The sequence below is a fragment of the Pecten maximus genome, chromosome 1 (assembly GCF_902652985.1).
Source record: "Pecten maximus chromosome 1, xPecMax1.1, whole genome shotgun sequence".
NCBI lineage: Eukaryota > Metazoa > Mollusca > Bivalvia > Pectinida > Pectinidae > Pecten > Pecten maximus.
In genome coordinates this window covers 53,224,843-53,251,018 of record NC_047015.1, presented here as the reverse complement: position 1 = coordinate 53,251,018, position 26,176 = coordinate 53,224,843, and the positions used below count along the sequence as shown (strand labels likewise).

Sequence of the window (26,176 nt, the reverse complement as noted above, 5' to 3'; positions counted from 1 at the left end):
TAAAGTGTCAGTGTGAAATCAGTATAGTGCCAGTGTGAAATAAGTATAGTGTCAGTGTGAAATAAGTATAGTGTCAGTGTGAAATCAGTATATTACATTTATATCTCACTATTACAAAAATACGTCTTTGATTGTCAGCCTTGTGATGTAGACATCGACTCACCACATCGAAGTGTCCATGTTGACAGGCGAGATGTAGTGGTGACTCGCCTTCTTTAGCCTGCTCGTTGGTAGGGGACTGCCATTGTAACAACATGTGTACCGGCTCCGATTTGCCCTGCCATGCCGCGTAGTGAAGGGCCAGCATTCCTGTAGGTGCCAACAAGTATACAGATCAGAACTCCCAAACATATAATCACAATTTATAGGAATGCAATTTATCGTAAAATTTAATATAATATAAACTTCATTTATTTTACAATAATTCAAAATTCAGTTATATCAACTTATTAAATAATCCGTCTTGGTGACCAGGATGGAAGGATATGAGGTGACATTCTTAGCGGGAAGAAACTGCAATGAGTTCACAGAGAAAACAAACTGCTTGGTCCAGCAGGTCACCCCGTATAACTTTTCAAGTCTGAGGAATCGAACCCTGACCTGACCTGGGTGGAAGGTAAGGTCATAATTACATCTGTGCCACCAGACTTCTTTTGTGGCAAAAGGAATAAATGCTAGCAGAATATTTGAAATTGCAGTGTGATTTTCTCAAGTTTTAAAAAAAGAGTTCAGTTGAATTTACACCTGCACCTTCCAGACTGTTTTGACTAGAGTTCTACAATTGAGTCCAAAAACATGTAAAAATTCAGAAAGTCAGCATTGATTCAATTAGTAAAAAGATGTTTTATAAACAAATGGTTTATTGACAGAATATACAAAAGTAAAAAAAATTATTGAGGAGTTACCATCAATTCTCAAAATCTATGATATCTTTTACTTTTTTATGTTATTGAGTACAAATGATAATTTTCCCGTAGATGTAACTTAATTTTCACTTGATATATTGTGTCAGTTAAGATACAAACTCTTAAGTAGAAAAGGTTCAGAAGTACACACACATACGGAGCTACATAAAAGATTCTGAAGACGGAATTTCAAGACAACTGTTACACATGTACGTATCTATCATTAGCTCATTGTTAATGAAACGCGGGTGTGTGAATAGCTGTCAATCACAGATACGACCTCTGTGACCTCTCCTCACAACAACCTGTCGCGGACGGATGGACAGATAGGCCACAGGATTCTATCGGATGATTCACATACCGATACATAACAATGGCTGACAAGGCCAACGATGTCTACTTCACCTCCGCTTTGTTTTCGAGGTTGGAGACAACAATTTACAGGAAATGAGGTGTAATTGTCTTGGGTACAAAAAACAATGTCCACAGAAATGAGATATACCAAGAAAAAAAGCTTAAGGTATTTCATTGAAAAAAATGAAATCGCCATCGATGTTTAGACAATCATGAGATTGTAAAATATATCAATATCATTAATCGAACGGTAGAATTAACATCAGTTAAGGAAGTTACAAGATAAACTTTTTCAAGCACAGATTTAGAAGCAGTATATTTTTGGATGTTGATCCGTGTTAAAATATGTTGAGATGTGTTTTTGTGAAACATATGGCATATGTGCTCAAGCTTTGACAAGGAGCTAATTTATGGAAAAGTTGTCGAAAGTTAGGAACAAAATTAATTAAATTTTTCCAATTTGACTGCACAGGAATGAAACTTGACAGAACTTCAATGCAAAACAGTATCAATGAATGAATTGCAAGTTCTGACAAATCCTCTTTAGTAGACTTGAGACGATTGTTCATCCAAAATTCAAACATGTCAAAAGTGGAGAAAAAATGTCCAATTTGATTACACAACAATGCAATTTGCTGAAAGTGGAGGAAATTTCATGCAAAATATCAGCATCTATCACTTTTAGTGAATTGCAAAATCAAGATCTGCCAGAGCAGACGAATAAATGGTAACACTATATCGGCATGCCTCCAACAACTTCAAGGCAGACACCTAAAATTAATTTTGGAATGAAAGTACTTTATGAAGTCTGGTAGCTCAGAAACAAACAATCACTAAAAATAAAGGATCATATCATAAAGCAAGCATACTTGGTATTGTCCTCTACCAGCCCCGCTAAAAATAGTAACAGTGACCTTGACCTTGACTCAAAAACTCTGTAACTCAAAAATTGTCCGAGGTATTACGACGGTCCTTTATCATTGTGTGAAGTTTGATCAAAATCTTTCAAGGAATGAAGCAACTAGAGCGCTGATATTCTTTGTCATTATGTACCTATATAGAGCACTGATATTCTTTGTCATTATTATGTACCAGACTGATGGAGAGGAAACCTATTTATAGTCCCCTCTTGTCAATCACTTTAAGGCTCCGCCCCAGCAACCTTAAACAGGGATAGCCAACACTACCATCTGCCTTGACCCACCAACAAGTCTCTGACACTGGTAGCGTCACTCCTAAAGGGACATAACCTAAGTCACCTATCGTACTCCACACTTCCAGAATGACAGTGGCCATCAGAAGCTCACCGTAGGCTAGTAAGTTGTATCAGGGTTAATTCTATCTAACCAAATGATGACCCCTGATGTTACCTTTGTTGTCCTGGATACTGACTGATGACCCGTTCTCCAGCAACAACTGCATCATGTCCAGGTTTCCGACCAGAGCCGCCTGGTGCAAAGCTGACATGCTGAAAAATAAAATAATTTTATTAATTTCTTACGTAATTGGTTATTTGACTAGAAAAATTTGTTTCATGGTCGATTTGATTTCTATATCAGTTAAGAATCTTTTAGTCTCTGATAGCATATGCAGTCAAGGTCATTGCTATTTAGCATGCAAGGATGTGCAGAAGCAATCTAAAGAAAGATAGCATGATGAATGGACAAGCCAAAGACAAAGACATGAAAAGCTATTTTTTTTATTATGATGTTTTATATCTCACTGACAATTAAGTCATCATGGGACATGACGAGGCCATAAGGGGACAGCCAAGTACATCAGGAGGACAACTGGAATACAAATTAGTGTCAACTACAAGAGAGAGCCAATTCAGGGTGATTAATCATGCCGGCTAACAATACAACAGTGGATCTGGCAGGCATAATACATTTCAGTTCTAAGTGAGATGTTTTTTAATCATATTCCATTGGCAAACATAATATATTGATTTATTTTATTGATTGTAAACAGATCATATCATAAATAAAAATAATGAATAGCGAGATTTAATTCTGGGTCTGAACGATATATACCATAAATATTCTTTCCTTACGTACACTATGCATAATTATAATCATAGATATGCCATAAAACTCCGAAATATACCTAAAGGATTTCTGCATTTTCCCCCAAAAACAAGCAAAACAAACATTGATAAAGTAGTATGAAAGTTGCATCTGTATATACATTGGTCTATACCAATTGATTATACTTTTTGAACAATATTTCAAGTGAAATGTTGTCAATGCTGCCTGGCCAACATTACAGTTAGTCTAGCTTCTGCGATGTTTCGTTGCAGGAGAGACAACATGTGATAAAATTGACTGTGTATTATAAACCAATATATATCACATAACGCTGGCCATATGGTATTTGACATGCTGTTATCAAACAACATGGCTGAAGATCTTCTTTCAAAATATTTTTGTTGCCAATGATTAGAGATGGAGATCGTGATGGGAGTGATTGCAGTGGCAAGATGATGTACAATGTCAGTCAATGGGAAAAATAGAGAAAGGCTGGTTATATATAAAATCTATAGATTTGGTGACAAGGCTTTTTGGTTTGTTTGGTTTGTTTATGTTTAACGTCCTATTAACAGCCAGGGTCATTTAAGGACATGCAAGGTTTTGGAGGTGGAGGAAAGCCGGAGTACCCGAAGAAAAACCACCGGCCTACGGTCAGTACCTGGCAACTGCCCCACGTAGGTTTTGAAACTAGCAACCCAGTGGTGGAGGGCTAGTGATAAAGTGTCGGTACACCTTAACCGCTCGGCCACAAGGCTATGGCAAGAGACATATATATTGGTGATTTCTCACACTAACGCCATTGTACGATCTAAAGACAACCATCTTCTTAACTTTCTAATCTCTTTGTTGTCTCGTTTTTATTGCGCCTACTGTCCTGTCAGATATTGTCCATCCAAATAGCCATTAAAGACTGAGGTCCAGTTCATAGACAAAATCTGACATAAAGATATAATTTTTTTCAAATGACTTAAAGGTCTGTTCTTGTCTGTTTGACAAGAAAGTTGTAAAGTTTGATAAATATCAGGTTTTTTATAACACTCCCCAGACGGACCTCTATAGACATTCAAATAAGACAACATCGTTTAGTTATTTGATGAAATAAGTATATAGCGCATGTTCATGATGTCCTTTATGACACATACATAGAGGTTACACAACGAGTGGTTGTTGGATATGGAATTTATTTCACACGAGTAAGTTATTTTTTTAAAGTTACAAAAGACACGAGCTTTAGCGAGTGTTTTTTGCAACTTTTAAAAAATAACTTACGAGTGTGAAATAAATTCCATATCCAACAATTTCGAGTCGTGTGACCTGTTTCTACCACAATAATATCGGCTTGAATCAAAGGGAAACGTGGCCAAGTATAATATTTCGCGTATGCAAATAAAGTGTACCGGTGACGTCCGGGGCCCGGTGATGTGACGTCATTAGATTATTGATGACGTCAATAACAGTTGCAGCTTGGGTCAAAGTTCACCGTGTTAGCCAATCAAAATGCGTACAGAGTTTATACCACGTGTGGTATAAACAGATTGTTAATCAACAGCTGTAATGATTAACTGATGGTCTGAGAGTTGAATAACACAGGGTATTGTGGTAGAAACAGCAGTTATAATACTGTAATGTAAACTTTATTCCAACAATTGCAAAACAAATTATGTCGATACTTGTATAAATAACATTTGTTGTCCCGGATGGTGTGTGGTCATGAGGAGTCTTATACCAAGGTTACTGGAGTACCTGAAGAAAACCCACATGGCCAAGCAGGTGCATGACCCCATACCTTTTTACATCGGTCAAGTTATCTTGTAATAAGCTGACATATATTTTTTTTACTCTAGGGTTGGCTTATTGTAGGACTGAATGAAATAAAGATCACTAGTAGATGTATACTGAACTGTGAAAGATATGGGTGGGCTTATAACCAGGCACGATCTTCCATGTAAATACAGTTTACTTTCCATCTCTATAAAAATTATTTGTGACATTGGCTTTTACCCTTGATCTGTACCTAAGTTTATATCACAGATTTTCTTCATCTCTGATGATGCACCGAGAAAGAATTCAAAGAACTAAATCCTTAAACTTACATTGAACTTTAAACAATTTAAGCAGATCCTCTGGTATAGAATGATTATCATAAACAAACAAAAGCCATGACGAAAATAAATTTTATAATTTTGTTGGTTGAAACAATTAACTGGAAGTATATATGTAGCTTAACAGACTGTTTTTTGTTAGATGTGATTATCCAGAGTCTGTAAGTCATCTTAAACGTGCTCATCACCGATCGAGTACAACATAAAAAGCCTGCCGACCTATAACTACCCTATCTACTATATACCACACAGATGTGCTGCATGTAAAACCTCCCGGTATGTAAAAACCTAACCATTCTACATGTCTAAACAGGAACAGATGTTTGCAAACAGACACAAATATTGAATGCGAGTATTCCATTGCCGTCTATATAAACACTTACAGGTGCAGACAGGAGGTGAATGACTCAATGTTGGCAGAGAGTTTTATCAGGAAGCAATGAAGTTTGGGTTTTATACTGCATGATTAAGGAACGAAGATAGGTGCTTAATGTTATATACTGTAAACAATTGTTCCGCTGCATCATCAAAACAGTTTCTGAGGAGTCATCTTTTGGGCTATACTTTGGTCACCTCCTTTAACAAAGTTTTCCTTGGACTATAAGTAACCAGCCTTGATGATCTTAACCTTCTTAGACCCAAAGTAGCTATAGCCACCATTTGTTGTCAACCTCCTTAGACCACAAGAAGCCTCCCTTTGTTCTCTCAACCTCTTTGAACCTTATGTAGCTTCCATTTGTTTTATCAACCTCAATGAATCACAATTTACAAGTAACCTCCATTCGTTCTCTCAATCTCCCTGGCATGGACCACAAGTAACTTCCTTTTGTTCTCTCAACCGCCCTGGACCACAAGTAGCCTCCCTTTGTTCCCTCAACCTCCCTGGACCACAAGTAGCCTCCCTTTGTTCCCTCAACCTCACTGGACCACAAGCAGCCTCCTTTTGTTCTCTCAACCTCTCTGGACCATAAGTAGCCTCCCTTTGTTCTCTCAACCTCATTAAATCACAATTTGCCTCCCTGATAATGACCTTTTTTCTTTAACTACTTGGACCATAAGCAGCCACCATTGATGACCTTGACTTGCATGGACCACAAGTAGTCTCCCTTGACTATTTCACACTGTCTGCATTAGTAGCGATCTCCCTTGTTTAAATTTATCTATCATACCTGCCTGTACAATTATTTGCTTCTATCTTAAAATGCACTTAAATTCCCTGATTTAGCAGAGGGACTACTTTTTTGTGTACACAGTTGCTCTAACTAATCACCTCAGTTCATGATGATTATAGACGGTACACAAGTGCATGATGACTTCAGGAAATGCTTCGACATTAAATTGCTGCACTAATGATTTATAATCTGTATTCCCAGCAGAATCGACAGCACCAAAACACAAGTATTAGATAACGACAGCTCTCATCCTTTTCAATCATGTCATGCTATTTTTCATCTCGCAGGTAGCTGTATTTGATTGACCTGTTAGTAGCGATTTTTCCGTAAAAAAATATTTTACTCCTGACTGTATACAGCATATTAGTGTCATTCTCACAATAGAACCAACATAATGGGTAGAATTGATTTTTTTTTTCTATTTGAAATATTGATTCTGCTGTCCGTTATATATCCCTTTATAGAACACTTAAGATACATCCGCTATTATACCTTACAAACCCGAAGATTTAATTCTTCTTTCATATATTTCTCAAATTCATACTCGTGAAAATCCCTTTAGCCTTGGAAGTAATTATTATCATTACATTACATCTTGCAAATGTGGGACACTGTATGAACTTTCAACTACAATGGTTATTGTCAAAATTATCAAAAAAGTAATAATCCCACAGGAACAGAAAGCATGAAAGATGCAAGACAGCTACATATTTAAAAAAAAAAACAAAAAAAAACATATGATTATAATAAAACGATCTGAAATACTTGATTACATAATTGAAACAACGTCAACTCATGAAATATGAACGGTATATACCTCTTTATCAATTTCAACTTCAAATACCACTTTAATTTTTGTGAATACCAATTTATCGATTTTAATATTTGAATACCACTTCATAAATTTTAATTCTTAATACCTCTTCAAAGATTTAAATTTTTCATATGTGTATTATGAACATCAAATAAAGAAACAATACCTGACAAAATAATTCACAGCATATTTTAATCAACCTGGATATGCTATGACAACACACAATCCTGGTCACGGCACCAATTGTTTAATGAGGACGGGGAAAATCACTCAGGCATTTGAACATACATATGTCCAGTTAAAAGCAGCCCAGCTGATGGTTATTAAACTGAAGTCCAAATTCAATGATATTACAATATAATATAGTAGCAATGTTGAAGTCATTGGTATAAGATCTAGATAAGCGCGTCTAACCAATCTCTGATGACGACTGATCACAATGAATTAAAGGGAGACAACTATTATTACAAGTTTTGGTGATAAACATTCTGTTAGAGTTTAAAACCTTAATTGAATTGAAGCATATTCCATACAATATTATCATATTATAATAGAATCATATATAAACAGCTAGCATTGTACCATGCTTGATTACACTAATAAGTGTGAATTAAGGTAAGCTGGAAATATTGATACATATCAAAAAGGTTGGTGAGTAAGCGCAACAGCTGGAGACATCAGTTACTGGACATGTGCAATACTCAATATTTCAAACATGTATAAAATTGAGGTAAACCTGCAGAATTTATATTGTCAGAGGCATTAAGGCATATTTGACAACATATAGGAATTTCATTGTTTAACTTATAATGATGCACCAACAATTTGAAGACTCTCGATCGAGCCAAAATCATCTTCCAACTTATAGCTTAAAAGTTGGAATTACATGTACGTGGTAAACAGTTTTTCATAGAATAATACATTGAGAAATGAAATTCTAAAGGAAGTTTGACAATTTGATTAATTAATTATATCTTATGATATTGAACTTCACTATGAATATAGTCAGCTGAAGCAAACCTTAATTAAGTCGACCAGAGCAGAAAGGTCGCTGTTATGCTTGCATAATTTACTTCGAATATATCCACAATTTTAGCTGTAAAATGTTTAACAATGACTAAGAACTTACTGCAGTTTATGTTAACATAATAATCAACTCATTCTGTTGCTGTTCAGTATAACTATCAACAAATGTACGTTCTTCTGCACGTGTATTGAGCCAGTCCAAATCTATTTCAGAATAAATACTGTAGACATTATTTTTTCATATCTATATCCACTGAGAAGCCAACACAAGCTATAAAACTTTGCTTCTAAATAAATAAATTTCACATACATGATAACAAAATATCCCAAACAAGATGTGTAGATATGGATCTTTTACGAAACAAGAATTTAGTCTTAGTGGGAAAGCAACGTTAACCCTGTAATGAAAACTTAACCCTGTGCGAGTCTTAAAGTGATCTACGAATCATAAACATCTACATCCATCTTGAGGTACGCCCTATGAATATTGTATCAACGAAGTGTTTGATTCTGTGATAATTCTGATCAATTTACTATATCAACCGCTTGAACAGCTATATAATTAACGCCTTCAGGTGAAGATCGGCATCAAGCAGACGTCAAACGATAGCAATCTGCTTATATTGTCTATAGTGGAGCAGACTGGATTACAATCTACTAGGTATTGTCTAAATGTATATACCAACTGGGGTACATATATTTGTTTACAAAACATCCACATACTCGACTATGGTTCGTCAGTCATGTGCTAGGCATCGGGAGATGTTATCCTGGGAAAATCTACAAATGTTTTAAATGTGCGACATTTTTTTCTCCGTCACACTGAGGCTGTCCTTGCATCACTCAATTAAGTTGTAAACTAGAAAATGTCTGTTAGACATTAATGCCCCCCTTATGCCAAGAACTTCAGGCTGGTGTTATGACGCTATAGGCTAGTAAACATGAAACAAGTCTACTGAGGGCTTCTCATGACATGACAGTGATTTAAAAGCGATAGGACAGAATGCGTCCCATTCAGAATTTATTTCCTAAATGTGTTATAGACCACTTGTTTTGGTGTCAAAATTTCAAAGAGCATAATACTAATTAACACTTTAATGAAATTGTAATTGAAACACAAGAAAAAAATACATATGGTCTCATATCCAACTGGAAAAACGTCCATCTCAAAAAGAGTGCATTCTGGTAGAGATTATTCACTTGTGTGGCGCAGTACATTTAAATCTATTCATGCCATGCTATCTTTGATGTGCATGCAGCCTTGACCTATAAGAAATCACCGTCACCAACACAATTGCAGACAGCAGAGCCTAATTATAGGGTATCAATGACGGGCCAATTGGTCAAGCCTCAAGTCCTAAAGCCGAAGGCCCATAGGGAACTGTCCCATACCAGCTTAGCGATGAAAAGTAGGAGTAACACACACACACGCACTAGTTCATGGGTTAGAGACAGTGATACTATAAGCTCTCAATCTGCTTATAACTGCTCTTGACCTTTCTACAAATCTTGAGTCTTAACATTCCTCAAATTCAGTGAGTTACCCGCTGAACTTGGCTGTGAACATGCCAGTATTTAGCTGGTGGCCATGTATTTTGTCAAGTTAATAAGGGGTTAAGTGCCACACCTACGAAAATACTGAGCGCTTTAATCTGCTAAGGTATTGAAATCACCCTAACATGGAGAACGGAAAGTTAAGGTCTGCCCCTGAGGTTTTGGGAAGATGATCATGCATGATCAATATGTCTGTGACAGGAGATTCACCAACGGTTCAGGGTGGAATATCATATAAATAAAGCTTGGTAAATCAAATATCTGTAAAATTCACTTATTTACATAATGTTTATCATCATATATATCACAAATATTTTTTTTTTTTTTTAAATCAACATTTAATCAAGATACCAGTATTAAATGAGATATTATAATCAGATATACACTTCAGTAATATTATAAGTGCATTCACACGATTCAAACAAAAATCTCTTTTATAGACTAATACATACTTAATGCCATCGTAAAACTAACATTTATGAGCAATAAAAGCTATTCTACTACACTGTCCCTGTTATCAGAGCCGATTCCTCTGATTTTATTGTAATTTGATGTGTAGCCAATTTATAGAAAGAAACTTTTATCACACATCTTGAATTCCGGTAAATAACATTCAAAATCGGGATTCACCAATATTTCCTTAAAGTTTATCTTCCATGCCCTAGACAATTAGATAAAAAGTGTATACAGTCAAACCTGCCTTAGCGACCACCTGAATTAAACGACTTCCTTTCATATGCGACCGTATTTTTTCCTCCCAACGTTATTTACTATACTAGTGACCTGAATTAAGCGACTACCTGTCAGACGCGACTAACGACCATCATTTCCGTGTCCCAAATGCTGAAAAGCGACTTTTTTCAGCGACTTTCCGAGTTTTAAAACGGAAGCAGAAGTCATAATCAAGAAGAAACCGGACGAACTTGTCTGCTTTTAAAGATTAAAAAATACTTCAGAAATGCATGAAATGTCTTATTCTGTCTCAAAAAATGTACTGAATTTATTATCTTTGCCCTGATAACACCCAAAAACGAACGAAACTGTACTTTACTTCAAAAGAATGAAAGAAGGAAATGGGATATGGCGAAAAAACGTCCTCGCCATTCAGACGATTTTCACGAAATTTTGATAGATAAAAATACAAACATTTGCTTGGGAATTATGAAAAAGAGTGAATAAACAGTCAACTTACTGTTTAACTGAAATTTATGTTCTTTTTGAGACATTAGGACAGATATTTGCCAGTTAAAAACGTCTCCATCGTTATGAAGGAAATGCAGTTACGTGACTAATAATCCGGACGGAAGTCCGGACCAGGAATTCAGGAATGAAAAAAAATGTTTTTTTTTTTTTTTTGGTAAATGTATCCGGCACTGGAAATAATCAAATTAGCCATTCAAACTCTTTGATTATTTTTTGTATTTTCAAATAATTTTTTTTTTATTGTAACATGCTAAAAGAATGTAAATATATATATTAATGAAAATAAAAGAAACTGAATTAAATTTATAAAAATAAATATTGTACTACATATGTAGAAATGGGGAGATTTTTATATATTGTCCATTATTATAAGTATTTTATTTCATTAAGTGAATAGTGATTTTTCTTTTTTCTTTTTTCTTTTTTTCTTTCGTTTTCCTAGAGGTCTCTTACAGATTTGATTATATTCACAATCTTAATTGATGACTGAGGTAATTCCTTTTCATATATGTACTAATACTTGTAGCTGATAAATTTTACATATGTGGCAGAATAATTATGAACTTTACTTTTCGGGTCATTTTCTTTGAACCTGGATTAAGAGACCACCTGTCATATGTGACCTTTTTTATTGACTCCCTTGGAAGGTCACATATGACAGGTTTGACTGTATATTGATTTAAGCAATCTTTTCAAACAAATAGGAGCAACAAGTTAAGAGCTATACAAAGACTTGGAACAAAACTCTACAAATCTACAAAACAATCTATAGCAGAACTGTTCCAGTATATACATGTACATAAAACTGAAGCAGCTTCCCAAAGATCGCTTGCAGGATACCCACAGTGGAATTCCTAAAATCGTAACCTTTGACTTGCATCGGCAAGTTATCGAAAGGAGCAGTTGTAATCAAATACCCTAAAGGTTGACCTTGGAACAAAACACTTCAATTACACCGAAGGTCATTGAAGGTCAAACATGTTAGCTGCCTGCGCACAGCTGGCATTGAGATAGGATATCTACGTTCTATAACAATAGAAACCAATTCCATTTGGTCTGGGATTTTTTCAAACCCCTTGTCTGTAATTACACATGATGTAGAAACTATTGAATCTTTCACTGCTAAAACACTATAATTTCTGGTTATTTAAACATGATATGGAATTGATTTTTTTTTTTGTTCTCTTCTAAAAGATGTACTCAGAATATCTCAGTCTATCTGGAAGAATAGAGAAGATTAAGAATCGGTTGATTTTAGTTCCTTCCTGCTGTAAATCACACTTTTAATTATCTTGCTGTATACATATCCTGTAATCATATATAGCCCATGAAGCTATAAATGGCCATTCTATCTTACTGTATTTAATATCTAAAAATATTTAGCTCCTGCCCACAGATACTCAGCCCCTTCTTCATTTTTTGCAGAATCATCAGTTTTAAAATAGGAAATTAAAAGTACGGTATATGGTTAACAAATAAACCCTCTCCAAACATTTACACTCGGGGAGGGGGTGTTTTCAAGGACAAATATGGTACTGAACTTTAATACTAGGGGAGGGGGCTTATTCAAGGAAAAGTATGGTACTGCACTTTTACACTAGAGGAAGGGGCTTATTTAAGGCCTAATATGTTACTGAACTTTTACACAAGAGGGGGAGGGGCTTATTTGAGGATAAATACGGTAAAAGCAAGGGATGGGCTTATTACGAGGCAATGTACAATGCAGCATTGTTAACACCTTGAACACAACATGACTTATACATAGTTGGTAAGATGAAACGTATAGCTCAATAAACAGAGTCATGAATGTGATACTTAGGCCTGTATATATAACTAACCAACTATAGACTGGCCACCAGACCCTAAGCCTTTTTGTTAAGAATTGCCAAGCTAAATTCTAATACTAGATTATCTCCCCCTTGTTTGAAACTAAGGATCAGACATATTCTAGGGACCAAAAGCATGAAGCTCAATTTTATTTATCATTTTAATATTCTAGAGACAGCTGGGGGTCAGTCTAAACAAGCTACAGTATATATAAGAAATTTTACTAAACTGCCAATAGACATGGGTGGGTTTATTATGCCAGGCATGGGCGAACTGACATATAAATATGGTAACTCTAAATGAGGTACAGGGATATTGCCAATGACCAGCAACATTAACTGAACCTATACAAATGGGACCTCCATTTAAGAATCCATGTTTTAGGATTAAGTTTGAATACTACTTCAAGCCCGCATTTTTTCATTCCTCTTACAATTCTAAAGCAACATATCTTCTGGTAATGCATATTTGTCAGGTCACATGACCTGTATGGTATTGATTTACTTAATAATAATCCCCTTTTCCTGCTCCGGCTTTTCCCCCTCCCCTTCACTACCCACACCTCTATGCGTTAGCCCAGCGCAGTGATCTGGGCTAGAATTGAGTAGGAATAGGCGATTCCAACCCATTGACAATCATTTCTCCGTGGGGAATGGTCCATCCCAGCAAATGCAGGCCTTTTATTCGCCAGCTTGCCACGTAATCAAATCTGGAGTTAGATGTTTTCGGGAATAGATGTATAAATGTAGTTACGGACCTTGCCACAAGGTGTCACTGCATTGCCTTGACCTCTTTCTCCTAGAAATTGTTCCTTTTTATGTACTGGTAGTAAAAACCATCTAAAAGGAACGAGTATAAACGTAATGTCGACCACACTACGTTTATCAACCTATGAATGTCAATAAGCTGTGCCTTGAACCGGATGATTGATCTTCCTTTTGATATCATGTGCACCTCAGCACTATAATTTATTTTCAATAAGACAACACAAAATTCAAATAGCTGCAGAAGTAAATATTCAAACTTTATGTAAACAGTACACAAGACTTTTTATCATAATATTGTTTTGTTGGCTGTTTGTTTTTGTTTTTGTTTTGTTGTTTTTTTAGGTGGAAGGAGGGGGGGGGAGAGGGGGGTCCTTCATATCTTTTTTCATCTTTTTTTCATTCAGAAGATAAGAATTCATTTTCAAAATTCGTAAAAATTTAAATTTTATAAATGAAATTTGTGACTATGTGACTTATAACTGCACAAAAACAAAAAATCCCATTTACACTAATGCAGTGACCTTGACTTTTCACCTTAAGACATTAAATACAGTTCTTATTAAAGAAGCACATTCTATATATGACATTAAAAATCACATCAGAACCAATTTTGTATTTTCGAAACAATGCACATATGATCTATCACACTCAGACCGTAGACGGAAATCCCAAGCATTTATAACACTTTCAACAGGGAAGCACAGTGTATGCATGCAGTTTCAGTTTGATGAGTCTAAGGAGACTTGAGTTATTTCGTGGAAATTTATGTTCAGACGATAAAACTTAACACAGTGAATACCAATTACACTCCACAACAACATTTAAAGTGATTTAAACCAAAACATCGATTTCATTTTAGCTATAATTACCTAACTTAAGTATGAAAATAAAGACAATACACCCATCTTTGTAGCCCAAATATCATTTAAGATGCTTTTATCCCACCCTCCCTACTACCCTTGTCTTGACGAGATAACCAGAGTGATCTCCCCTTAATCGTCTTTCCTTTATGGATTGCTGACAGCTCACAGCCCACCGCTTGTTCTGCGCTGCTTTCGCCCATGCCATCTGCCCTTTTGTTTACAATTATACAAATTAAATTGTATAATTGATTTTTATGCCTTTTTTCGTTTGTTTTTTACTCCACATGCCTCTAGGGCCGCGGTGGCAGAGTGTTTAATGTGTCCCGACACTTTATCACTAGCCCTCCACCTCTGGGTTGCCAGTTCGAAACCTACATGGGGCAGTTGCCAGGTACTGACTGTAGGCCAGTGGTTTTTCTCCGGGTACTCCGGCTTTCCTTCACATCCAAAACCTGGCACGTCCTTAAATGGCCTTGGCTGTTAATAGGACGTTAAACAAAATAAACCAAACCAATCCACATGTCTGAGTGGTGTACCATGTGATCCACCATTATTGCCTTCACTGTTGATCGACATTGTAAATCTTCGGCTTTTGTTTAAGGTTGTTTGTTTTAGGAAAATGTGTTGGGAATTTTTATCCGTTAATAACTGAATTTGAAATCCTACGTTTTTGTATGAAATTTCATAAGAAAATGAGTATTGCACTTAAAGTTTTCACGAAAATGATGATGGCAAGCAAAACCATTCTACACAACAGGCTCTGCACAGAGGATATATAGATCAAACCATTCCTCCATCTCGTAGTCACCGTAAGTGTTCAGTATTTGGGGACTACGATAATTACAGTCATAACGTTCACATTACCTTCTCAACGCTCTCGGAAAATTGCAACGTCCATACAACCACTAAGGTATCGTATTGTCTCAAGCAGACAAATAAAATAGTGGAAATTGTACTTTTAAGATGAAGGCAGTCTATATAGACAGAGTTCGACAGAGTTTAAATACATACCAGTTAAGTCTGGATAGAAAATTAAACAAAACTTAAGTGTTCCTTGAAGCCATCTTAAAAAAGTGCTGCCTTCATATGTTTGAAAAACATAACTTCAGCTGGAGATTGGGAAAATGCAAGGCAAGCATTTTTATTCTAAGCTTTGACATATGTTCTAAATACACAATAGAGAAAAATAATCCAAATTCAACAAATTTTGAAAAATCTGCGAAAAATGCATAACAATATTCTTACATTCTTCATATAGAAATCTGAGGTTACTTCAACTTGCATTTTCAATTAAATCTTAACAATCAAGAAAAAAAATCATTGTTTCAAATTCGACTTCTATACCTCACAGCTTCAAATAACTGATTCTAGAAGGGAGGATAATTTCTAATATTAGTCACATGACCAATCACCATGGTAACCGGACTTACCCATCACTGTCTTGGTAGTTGATGCCCCCTTTTTTACTGGAACCCAAAAGTTCTGAAAATAAAGAAAAATACACAAGTTAAATAAAGCTTTAGAAATTCTTGTATATTGGCTAATAATACATTGTACTATAAAGTTGATAATTAAGATATTCATTGGCCAATTTGATCAATTTTCTTGTGTGTATATAATATAAGTAATTCTTATTGTCCAAGCTTTAGTGTTTCCTTCTTATGAAAGTAAACTAGTTTTATCAGGGATTTTTAGTAGTGTAAGCTTCGACAAAGGTGGAAATAAAATATCACCAATCAAAACTTGATACACTGTTTATAAAAACTTCAGAGCAAAACTGTATTTATTATTAGGGGTAACGATAGCTCCGTCGGTTAGAGCATCGGCCACATAACCAGGTGAAGGTCTGGTGTTTTGGTTCGACACTCCCTTCCCATGCCATTTTGTGATTTCTCTCGAGAACTTGAGAAACCGGCCTGTCTGGCCCTTTAAAGGTTGTATCCTTGGGCAGGACACTTAATTAACCCCTACTGCTCTGGATAACATGCAGTGAGCCTCCCGTATAGTGTACAATGAGGTAGTCACCAACTACTACAAGAATACCCTGCTCTCTCATATCTGAAACTGAAAATATAGTTTAAGAATATCTTAATTTAGCTTAGGTAAATATATTAACTTTTCCTGGTGTTGTTATTTGACAAAGACTGATGGACCAAAAACTTCATTATCCATTTTTTTCAATTTTACTTTATTTAATCCTATGCAGATCTTATTGTGTCAAATTTTGAATGAATGATCGAGAAAATCATCGAAAAAAAACAAAAACTTGACATTGGATTGCACAGACAATGGATATATAACGACAACTCACTAAAGCCTCGGCTCGGCACGAGGAGACAAAACCTTACTTTAGGACTTCATCCCATTCAGACAAAAACATTGCCTTAGAGACGAACCAAGAGAAGTTAAAAAGTTTGAATATCTGAAGTGATATTTCTGTACAAATGCTTGAAGGCTTTTCAGCAGAGCACATCTCGTCATTATCATCATTTGTGTACCTAGAACGATGAATAATTTAGACCATGTCATTCCCGATATTGCGTAAAAGGCCGGGACATAATCTCATACAAATGATAATGTTTCCTGAAAGTTGCTGTTGATTCTGTGGAAAATTTGATTGCTTTTGGAAGTGAGAAACAACTTTTCCAAGGTCCTAGCATCATGCATGAACACATGAAAGATTAGAAAGAAGATTTTTTTTTTTTTCAATTTGAAGAACATTTTTGTACATTACTCTGCACGAACATGCACTTAAAAACACATTTTGAAATACAAGCTAGTTTACTTGTCCTAGCTAATACAACTTGCTGGAACGCTGATGAAGAGTTGTGTATTTTTTTCCTGAATTCAAATACATTTTCCATGTTATACCTTTAAACAGATCAAGGTAATTCTCCTGTCGATCCAGGATCATCCCTCATCGCATTCTGCCTCAAGTAGTCCGGCTGTCCTTCTATCTATCATTAACTATACATATATATATATACGTATTAAGTGTAGTCCGGCTGTCCTTCTATCTATCATTAACTATACATATATATATATACGTATTAAGTGTTTTGCTTGTGTATTTCAACTATGCATTCTCTTTTCACTGTTAAACATTTACACAGTATTCTCGTGTCATATTTCACATATTCAGACATATAAGAGTACTTTGAAAACATTAAATGCTACGTACCTATACCCTCTCCTCTGATAGCTGATCATGACTAAAGGCCTTCATGATCAGGTGTTAGTTTAGTTATATGTAATAAATTAAACAATATCTTGATAATGAGCTTGTAATCTTCCCCAGCATCTACTATATCTAAACAGAAACTCTAGTTGATTATACTTGTTTGTACAAACACTTAAGCATTAAAGGGTATCTTTATTTAAAATTATAGAACTTAATCAAAACTAGAAATAAATTGGTGTAACATAAATGACCCAAATTCCTGCTTTATTTTGACCTCTGCAAATTGCCTCAAAAAACTTAAAAATATATATATATATATATATGTGTACTGCAACAGCAGACGGACAGACGGACAGATGGATGGATGGGTTTAACTTGTGGGATGCATTCTTTCGCCCCTATGACTTGTACATGTGCAACACACTGTTTTCTATTCGATACAGATTTCACTTTTCTTTCCATTAAATCCGTCGCTAAAAAAGCATATGCACAGAGATGCTTAATGATGAATTACGGTAAAAACACAAATTAGAATCTCCTTTTTTGAGGCAACAAAGATATTTGCACAGGATGAATCACGTATTCACCTGGAACTACATCTGCGTGAGTATATGGATGGACAGACAGAATCGAGGTAAAACAGTATGCTACCAACTTTAAAGCTTGTACAGGGACATCAAATATCATCTTGACGATGAGAATCTATTGTCTTGTTGATATATTGTTAACATATGTAAGATTACAACAATAGGTTAATCCTTTCAACCCTAAGAAATTTTGGTGGACTCTGCAATTCATTCATCATTTTAAGTCCAATATGGTCAGTAGGGGTAAAAGGGTTAATAATGTTCTCCTTCACCTAAAATCAATTAACACTGGCAGGAATTTGTGTTGATTTTTTTTCAGCAATACGAGTTAGAAGAACCATACGTATTAACACTATTTATTGAAACATTCATTTAATACTTTATATAAACAATTCAATTTCATTGTTATTTATTTAGTTAATCTGCTCTCCTAATGTCAGACTTTGAAGATCTTGGAATAGCAAATTTATAGTGGTCACCATCGCGATCGAATGATATCACAATACAATGGTCACATGACCAAATGATACATATACTCTCAAAACAAAAATACATGCCCCATTGCCCTATACACAGCAATGGGGAAGCAGAGCAAATGTGAAATAATGAACATGTTTTTGAGTGTCGGACAATTCCCTTTCTTTCATATATAATAATCAGTCATATGTACAGTATAAATATAACTAAACACAATACAGTAATAACACAAACATGTAAACAATTCATTTAACGAAAAAAGAAGAAACACCATCAAAACTGACTACGTCTAAGTTACGATGGAGCAATTATATTACACAACAAGATCCAATATACACACACTCGCAGATTTTCCTTGTTTTCAAAGAACTACCACAGCATTACAGCTTCCAGCCGGTTTTGGCATATAGAAGTGTTTTAAAGAGCTTCTGGAATTCTCTTTATCTTCGTAAGTACGGGCCATAACATGGGTATATAATTAAGGGGTACTAATTGCCTCGCCCTGTAGAACCGTCCGCACTGGTTATAAATGTTCACATGGAATAAATCTCCACGAGAAAGACAAAAACCCCGCTATAATGTGAAATACGCATGTATTTTAGGATAGGAGCTTAAAAATAACCCCATTATAACATTTTGCTATTTCTATAAATACTTACACTACATACATACATTCCGACATGTATGTTGTTTTTGTACTCTTGTAATTAATTTCCAGGTTTTATATCATGATAAGGATTTTTCTGGCATCATCATGATCATTATGACGAAAATACAAAGATGTACATTAATTCAAAAAGTGCATGAAAATAGCAATTGTTGAAAATGCATAATGGTCCTTTATATAATTAATTAATGTCATTTTTGTTAATTGATCATTTACATCATTAGAAAACTTTACACTCTAATAGTTTTTTTTCCTTATAAACAGAACTTTGTCTAATTAAACTGAATAAATCTTGTACATAAATACCGACACTTTACCCAATTTAAAGATTTTTTACACTACAAATAGATCTTTTACTTAATAATTATATGTAACTGGAACATAATATTGTACAATATTTCCTGTACTAATCCCATGTACACAGGGCCAAAGTAGCACTCGTTAGCATTTCTTCTTCAGTGCAATAGACATGGGTGGGCTTATTATCAGGCATGTGTGTTTATTGCTTGATAAATACATCAATTAGTGGAATATGCAGATTATCAAGAGAACGTTCATATCAGTCTCAAGAGATGTGTTAGTTCCCAGGCTGTTTATATCTCTGTGATGCAGGGCACCATAAAGGTTATATATATATATGTCCAACTTTATATAAAACTACTTGCATTTTTTCCTTTATGATTCAGATTCCTCCAGGTATTCAAAAATTCTGCAATGACCATTATCCATGCAATCTCTCAACTACTCCAATATATTAACATTTTAACTTTCGCACATCCATATTTTTAGCACATAACAGAATTCACACAGATTAGCTATATGTAGCACCGTGATGCATTGGGGCTACCATGATGGTATTACAAGCAGATTAATGATTCAAGCATGAAAAACGCTTAAGTTAGATTATGCTCCTAAAATATGTATGTTTTACAGTAGTTTTGCACACGGATCTAGCCATAAGGCTGATCAAAATCTATGTCAAATAATCTTTGATATATCAGTTTGTCATACAAATTGACACATGAAACTGACAATTTCAAAATGACTTCCTAATCCTCTATCATCGTACAGGAAAATCACCTATCAGTTCTTTCAATGTCAATTATATTGCTACAATTGGTCCGGAATCCTGGAGTGCCTGTGGCTCCCTCTAGTGGGATTTTTGTTTCATCTATCAACCAATAAAGGAACGATTAATGACTATATATAAACATAGCATACTTCAATATCTTACATGAATGACACCCAAAGGATCTACTTTACGATGAAACATTTTAATGACAATTTGGTTTCATTTTAAATTTTCCAATTTTGTACTGTTTAAGCATTAACCTATAAAACCTAGGTTCAAGTGAACTTTGTCTCAGGCAGATCACACTTGGGTCTCTGTGGATTCAAACGTATTTCCTGCTTGATCTGCATGTGTTGGTTGATGATTAAATGTAAGATATAAATCTGACATGTCTTTCATTGTACCCACATTCAGTAAAACAGGAACAGTTATATTTGTCACTATGACATGGGCCAGAATGTAATATATTTATCAATACCGTAATCTGTCTTTAAAAACTAGAATTTTTTCTTTCTTTTTTCTTTATTTGAAAAATGCCCCAAATAAATGAATTTACATTTAATTTCATCAGCGGTGACTCGATCAGTGTTGGCCAAGTGACTGTACGTAACGCATGGTGACTGTACGTAAGGCATGAGAGACATTGGTGGCAGCGGTGGGATAGTGATGGGGAGGTCATCGAGGGATCCCGGAGGTGAGGGGGAGTTACAGCACACACAAATACATTGCTATCGTTGTGAACATTTATCTATCCCTTGATTTCTGAAAACACATTCTTATCACACTTACCGTATCTTGTAGAAAACCCAAGATTCAAGCCCTGAGAAGGAGCTCAGAAAGAGCTCTCCTTGAGGACTCAGTAAAGATAGCAGGATAGGTTATTAGAAATTACAGAACATTACAGACATGGGCCACTGGGCTCATAGGTTTATTGTAAGATAAATATGACATGGAACCAGTATATATGATAAAAGCTAGGTCAACTCATGATCAGACGACATCCTTCTGACCCTGTATGTCTGTGTAGACAGGGATGAACTATAGTTGTATAGCCATTATAATCACAAGTAGGGGTTAAAGGTCGTGGGGTACCAATTAGCACAGCCACTAATGGACAAATCTCAGTTAGGGGTGTGACCTAACCATACATAAACTTATACCTGGCAGGTATGTCTATAACAATAGATGACAATGACATCATATAAGTAATGAAGTCGTCTTACCCGTTCCCTCGGACGTAATACATAACCAACGATTGTATCAGACTGTTATAATAGATCTGTGTTGATAACACTGACCAGGTTTATGTAACTAGATCACCTTTGCAAACTATTTCAACCATTTCTGTTGAACATCTTTACAGTACCTAAATTTTATGTTCAACTTCGTGTGAGAAACAATCTAGAAAAAAGTGTGTTTATACAATAGTTAAATATTATGCTTAATTTCAATCAATCTATCTTTTCACTACTTTATTTCAAGTGAATTTTAATATTAGTTTTATTATTTTCATTTTATCTTTTTAACACCAGATCTAGATATATATATAAACCTTACATCATTGTTTGGTTATATAAGAAAGGTTCCACTCTAAGACAACATGATATATTCTATGGAGTTGCATTTGGAACAAATAATACACTGCAAATTTTAAAAGAACAAAAAAAAAAAAAAAAATTATTCATTAAAGTTAATTGTTGCATGTAAATTCTTTAAACAGGGAAGTTATAATATTAATCTTTGAAATTCTAAACCAAACACCACCCTATTCCATTCGTTACCAATTTGTAATTTCTTTTGCGACATCATATCTCCATCATAATTGCATGGCTCCCTTATACTAAGAATGTTCAGAGCGACGCCTGGAACGGAGAGATATCCTAATTAACGCTCTGCATAACACACCAGTGTGATGTCACTGGCCTAATTACGATGTAGAGGAATCTCTGACATACGCCCTCATTCCTACAAATTGTCGACAGATGTTGGATTCCTCTCCATAAAACATCAGCCTTGAAGTGTCAATGGGGTCATCAAAGTTTTGGGTCTTGCCAAGTTATGAACATAAACACGTTTAATATAAGATAAAAGAGATATTTTTGTGAAAATTGATGGCACAATGTCCTTGGTCTGAACCTATAGTTAATTAGGGCTTAATTAACAGATATGATTGAACATAAATTGTGATAAATCTTTAAAGGTGTTTTCATAAACTACATGTACATGAAGACAAGACCTATAAATACTCCCATCATGCATGCTTGTTTAGCCTCAATAGAGGTAAATTTCTGACAATGGTGTTTGAAGACAAAGCCCAGTGAGGGTGAAGACTGTATTAGCTTTCATACTTAAGGATGCATGCTAGCTTTTTCATGTTTGTTTTTTACTAAGGATGTGTGCTATATTTCTATAACTTAAGGATGCATGCTAGCTTTTTCATGTTTTTAAACTAAGGAGGTTTGCTATTTTTCTAAACTTAAGGACGCATGCTAGCTTTTTACTTTTCACTTTGAAGATGTATATATGCTAGTAATTTTTTTTATAATCATTTTACATCTTAAGATTGCTATAGCTATTTCACTGTCTAACCTCAAAGTAGACATTTTGACAATCAAATGAATGCAAATTTGACTGAAATTGACAAGTAAACAACTTTAAACAAATTTAAAACACTGAAATATCTCAACCAATCAAATGTCCAGGCAGCCATCTTGAATTCTAAATCAGTATGGGACATTTGGGACCCCAAGGTAACCCTGAGTTTGACCTGTCAGTATGTTATTCTGTACACATCCCTGTTTAACACTCGCTTCAGAAGAAAACTGTCAGATAAATTATTGATTACATACATCATCTGTTATTTTATTACCAAAACAAATGTACACACACATCTGTTGGGAGTTGTTTTTAGGATATAGTCAAATGCTGGAGAACCGACTTTTATTTGAACTCAGATAATGTTCCCTATATTAGTGAAGCAGATATACTGATATGAAACTAAGTACAATACATATTTTATGAAATTTTTATTATGTTTTATCTGAAAATTGAATCTCACTGCAAGGAAAACATCTAAAATTTCTTTAATTGTATTGCCATAAAAAACATAGATCTAGTAATTTTGTAAATGTAGCATATGATAGCTTTGTTTTTAAAACAGGAATCTAATCCTAACAACTTCTCATGATTATTTAATTGATATTTGACATGCATATGACACAACACACACAAATTTGACCTGATTCTTTCTTGTCGCTAAAACAACAACGACGATCAGGCGCCAGCAAGCCTATTCAACAGATCATGGAAATGAACAAAAATTATTTTTTCAAGATTAATGGTTACAGGAGATGGCATGATTCAGCCGAGTGAGTGACTCATGTAAAAACTGGTAAAAAAACCTCCATTAAATCTTCATCAGCATTATAAAAGGGTAGAAACGAAACAGGAGAAAAAGTGCGGTGTTCTTCTCTCCGATATATATCACCACTGCGTTACCTTATCAACGTTTTTCTGCCACCATTGGAGGGATACTAGAATGCCCACGGCTATAAAACGATGAGGAAACTGCTTATTTTCTATGAATAATTTATTGTACTGTTCTAATAAGCAAGGGATATCCTTACACACAAGGCTCTATACAGTAGCTTCTATACGATGTCAATAAAATCTTAAACAAAAATCTGCAAACAATTTATCTCGTTATAGAAAACCTAAAAGCAAACTGCTGAGCAGACGACACTTTCAACTGCACATAGTATATATGAATATATTCCTTTTCCAGGCATGTACCGAAGTCACGAAAGATACTGTTACTTATAAATGTGTAAGTGTCGGTAACTGATCTAGAAGATCTGCATGGCTCCCGCTATTAGGCAGCCATCTATCATTAACTCCCGTTCTTCACGGAGGGAAAAATAACACAAATAGATCATTACAAAAACTACAGATGGGATGGGTATTAATCTTAGGCTAATGCCGGAGCAACTTGTTCATCACTACCGCACTGCACAGGATAAATACTATCGTGGCACATCTATTATTTCCCGTGAAAGAGGCCTGAAATTTCTGCACATGGCAAAATGAATTGTTGGTAAAAAATTACCATAGTTTATCATAGCGGTATCTACTCCACATACAGCCACTGCCGAAATCAATTAATTCTTAATTAACTTCAAAGCTATAAAAAGTTTTGCCTGAAACACGTTTCATACATGTCGTATAAAGATATGCTGTGTATTTTCGAGGCTTAGATCTTGCTTTTTTCATTGCATTGATAGATAACAATTGAGAATCAGGATGCAGTTTATGTTCCCATAAATGTCAATTCATGATACAGTATATATATATATATATATATATCTATAGCTAAATGTCTGTTAAGGAGATCATATATGCAGTTTCCTGTAGCAAGCAATAAAACCCAAAATGACAAATTTAACGGCCATTTTTGCCAGAGCAAATGATATTTTAAAATGGTTTGTATTTGATTACTCTTTAAGATATACCGTAATTTACGTAAAAATATACACAAGCAGAAACTAGACTGACCTGTAATAGGCCCAGATGGGCTGTACGTAATTATATTACATAACATCCTTTAGGTACATCAAGGGTCAAATGGGTTTTGAAGGGTTCAGCACTAAATTGAACTTTTACATTATACCATAATATATACCTCATGCAGTTCAATATAAAAACGTATTTATTTATATGTTTGACCTCAGATTTCAACATCCTAGTCTATATCCCTGAACAGCGTTTTGATTCAATCGGTTTTGTGAAAGTCATATATTATTTCCCGTCTGAATTACGTAACTTATTTCTGTAGATCACGCCATCACTTAAGTTTTCAACAAATTCCTTAAGCTTTCAAACATCGTCGATCAATACAAATTCCTGCTCCGGCAGTAAGGATTTTCGCTTTAGCCTCTATATAGCTTGCCATATAGCTGAGCAGTTATATAGCTCCATACACTTAACAAGAGGCCCAAAGGGCCTTAACGGTCACCTGAGATTTGAAATATTTCGGCCAACTAAATTGACCCTTTTTGGCCCCACCCATCAGTCCTAATGGGGTCAGTCTTAAAGAGTATTTGATTCTAACAAATAGTTGATAAGAAGATTTTGGAAATTTCAGTCAATTTGACCCTTTTTGGCCCCGCCCACCAGCCCCTGGGGGTCAACCAGGGCCAACATGTACATAACATCAAACTGTAATTAAATGCTGATAATTTGAACTAAGTTAGAATGAATTCCAATACAAATCCCACAAATAATAGTCAAAAATGTAATTTCCCTATATAAACTATAGTAAAGTTTACCCCCTCCCCAGGGGCAAACGTGAGACCCCAGGGTCATGAAATTCACAATTTTGGTAAAGCACCTTAAGACCCTTCCATCTATAAAGAGTATTTGATTCTACCATATCTAAGAGTAGGGAAGAAGATTTTTGAAATTTTAGTCAATTTGACCCTTTTTGGCCCCGCCCACCAGCCCCTGGGGGTCAACCAGGGCCAACATGTACATACCATCAAACTGTCATCCCATGCTGATAATTTGAACCAAGTTAGAA

The 26,176-nt window shown here is 35.1% G+C and overlaps 1 protein-coding gene across 2 annotated transcripts in view; it reads right to left on the bottom strand.

Moving 5' to 3' along the window:
- The window catches only part of LOC117337922 (caskin-1-like), a 161,611-nt gene that overhangs the window by 114,178 nt on the left and 21,257 nt on the right, over positions 1–26,176 (bottom strand). For both annotated transcript variants that reach the window (XM_033899071.1, XM_033899078.1), the window contains exons 2-4: positions 16,048–16,099; positions 2,630–2,727; positions 164–309 (exon numbers count right to left, since the gene is read on the bottom strand). In XM_033899071.1, coding sequence (XP_033754962.1) covers positions 164–309; positions 2,630–2,727; positions 16,048–16,099 — 296 coding nt within the window. The remainder of the gene's footprint in view (positions 1–163; positions 310–2,629; positions 2,728–16,047; positions 16,100–26,176) is intronic.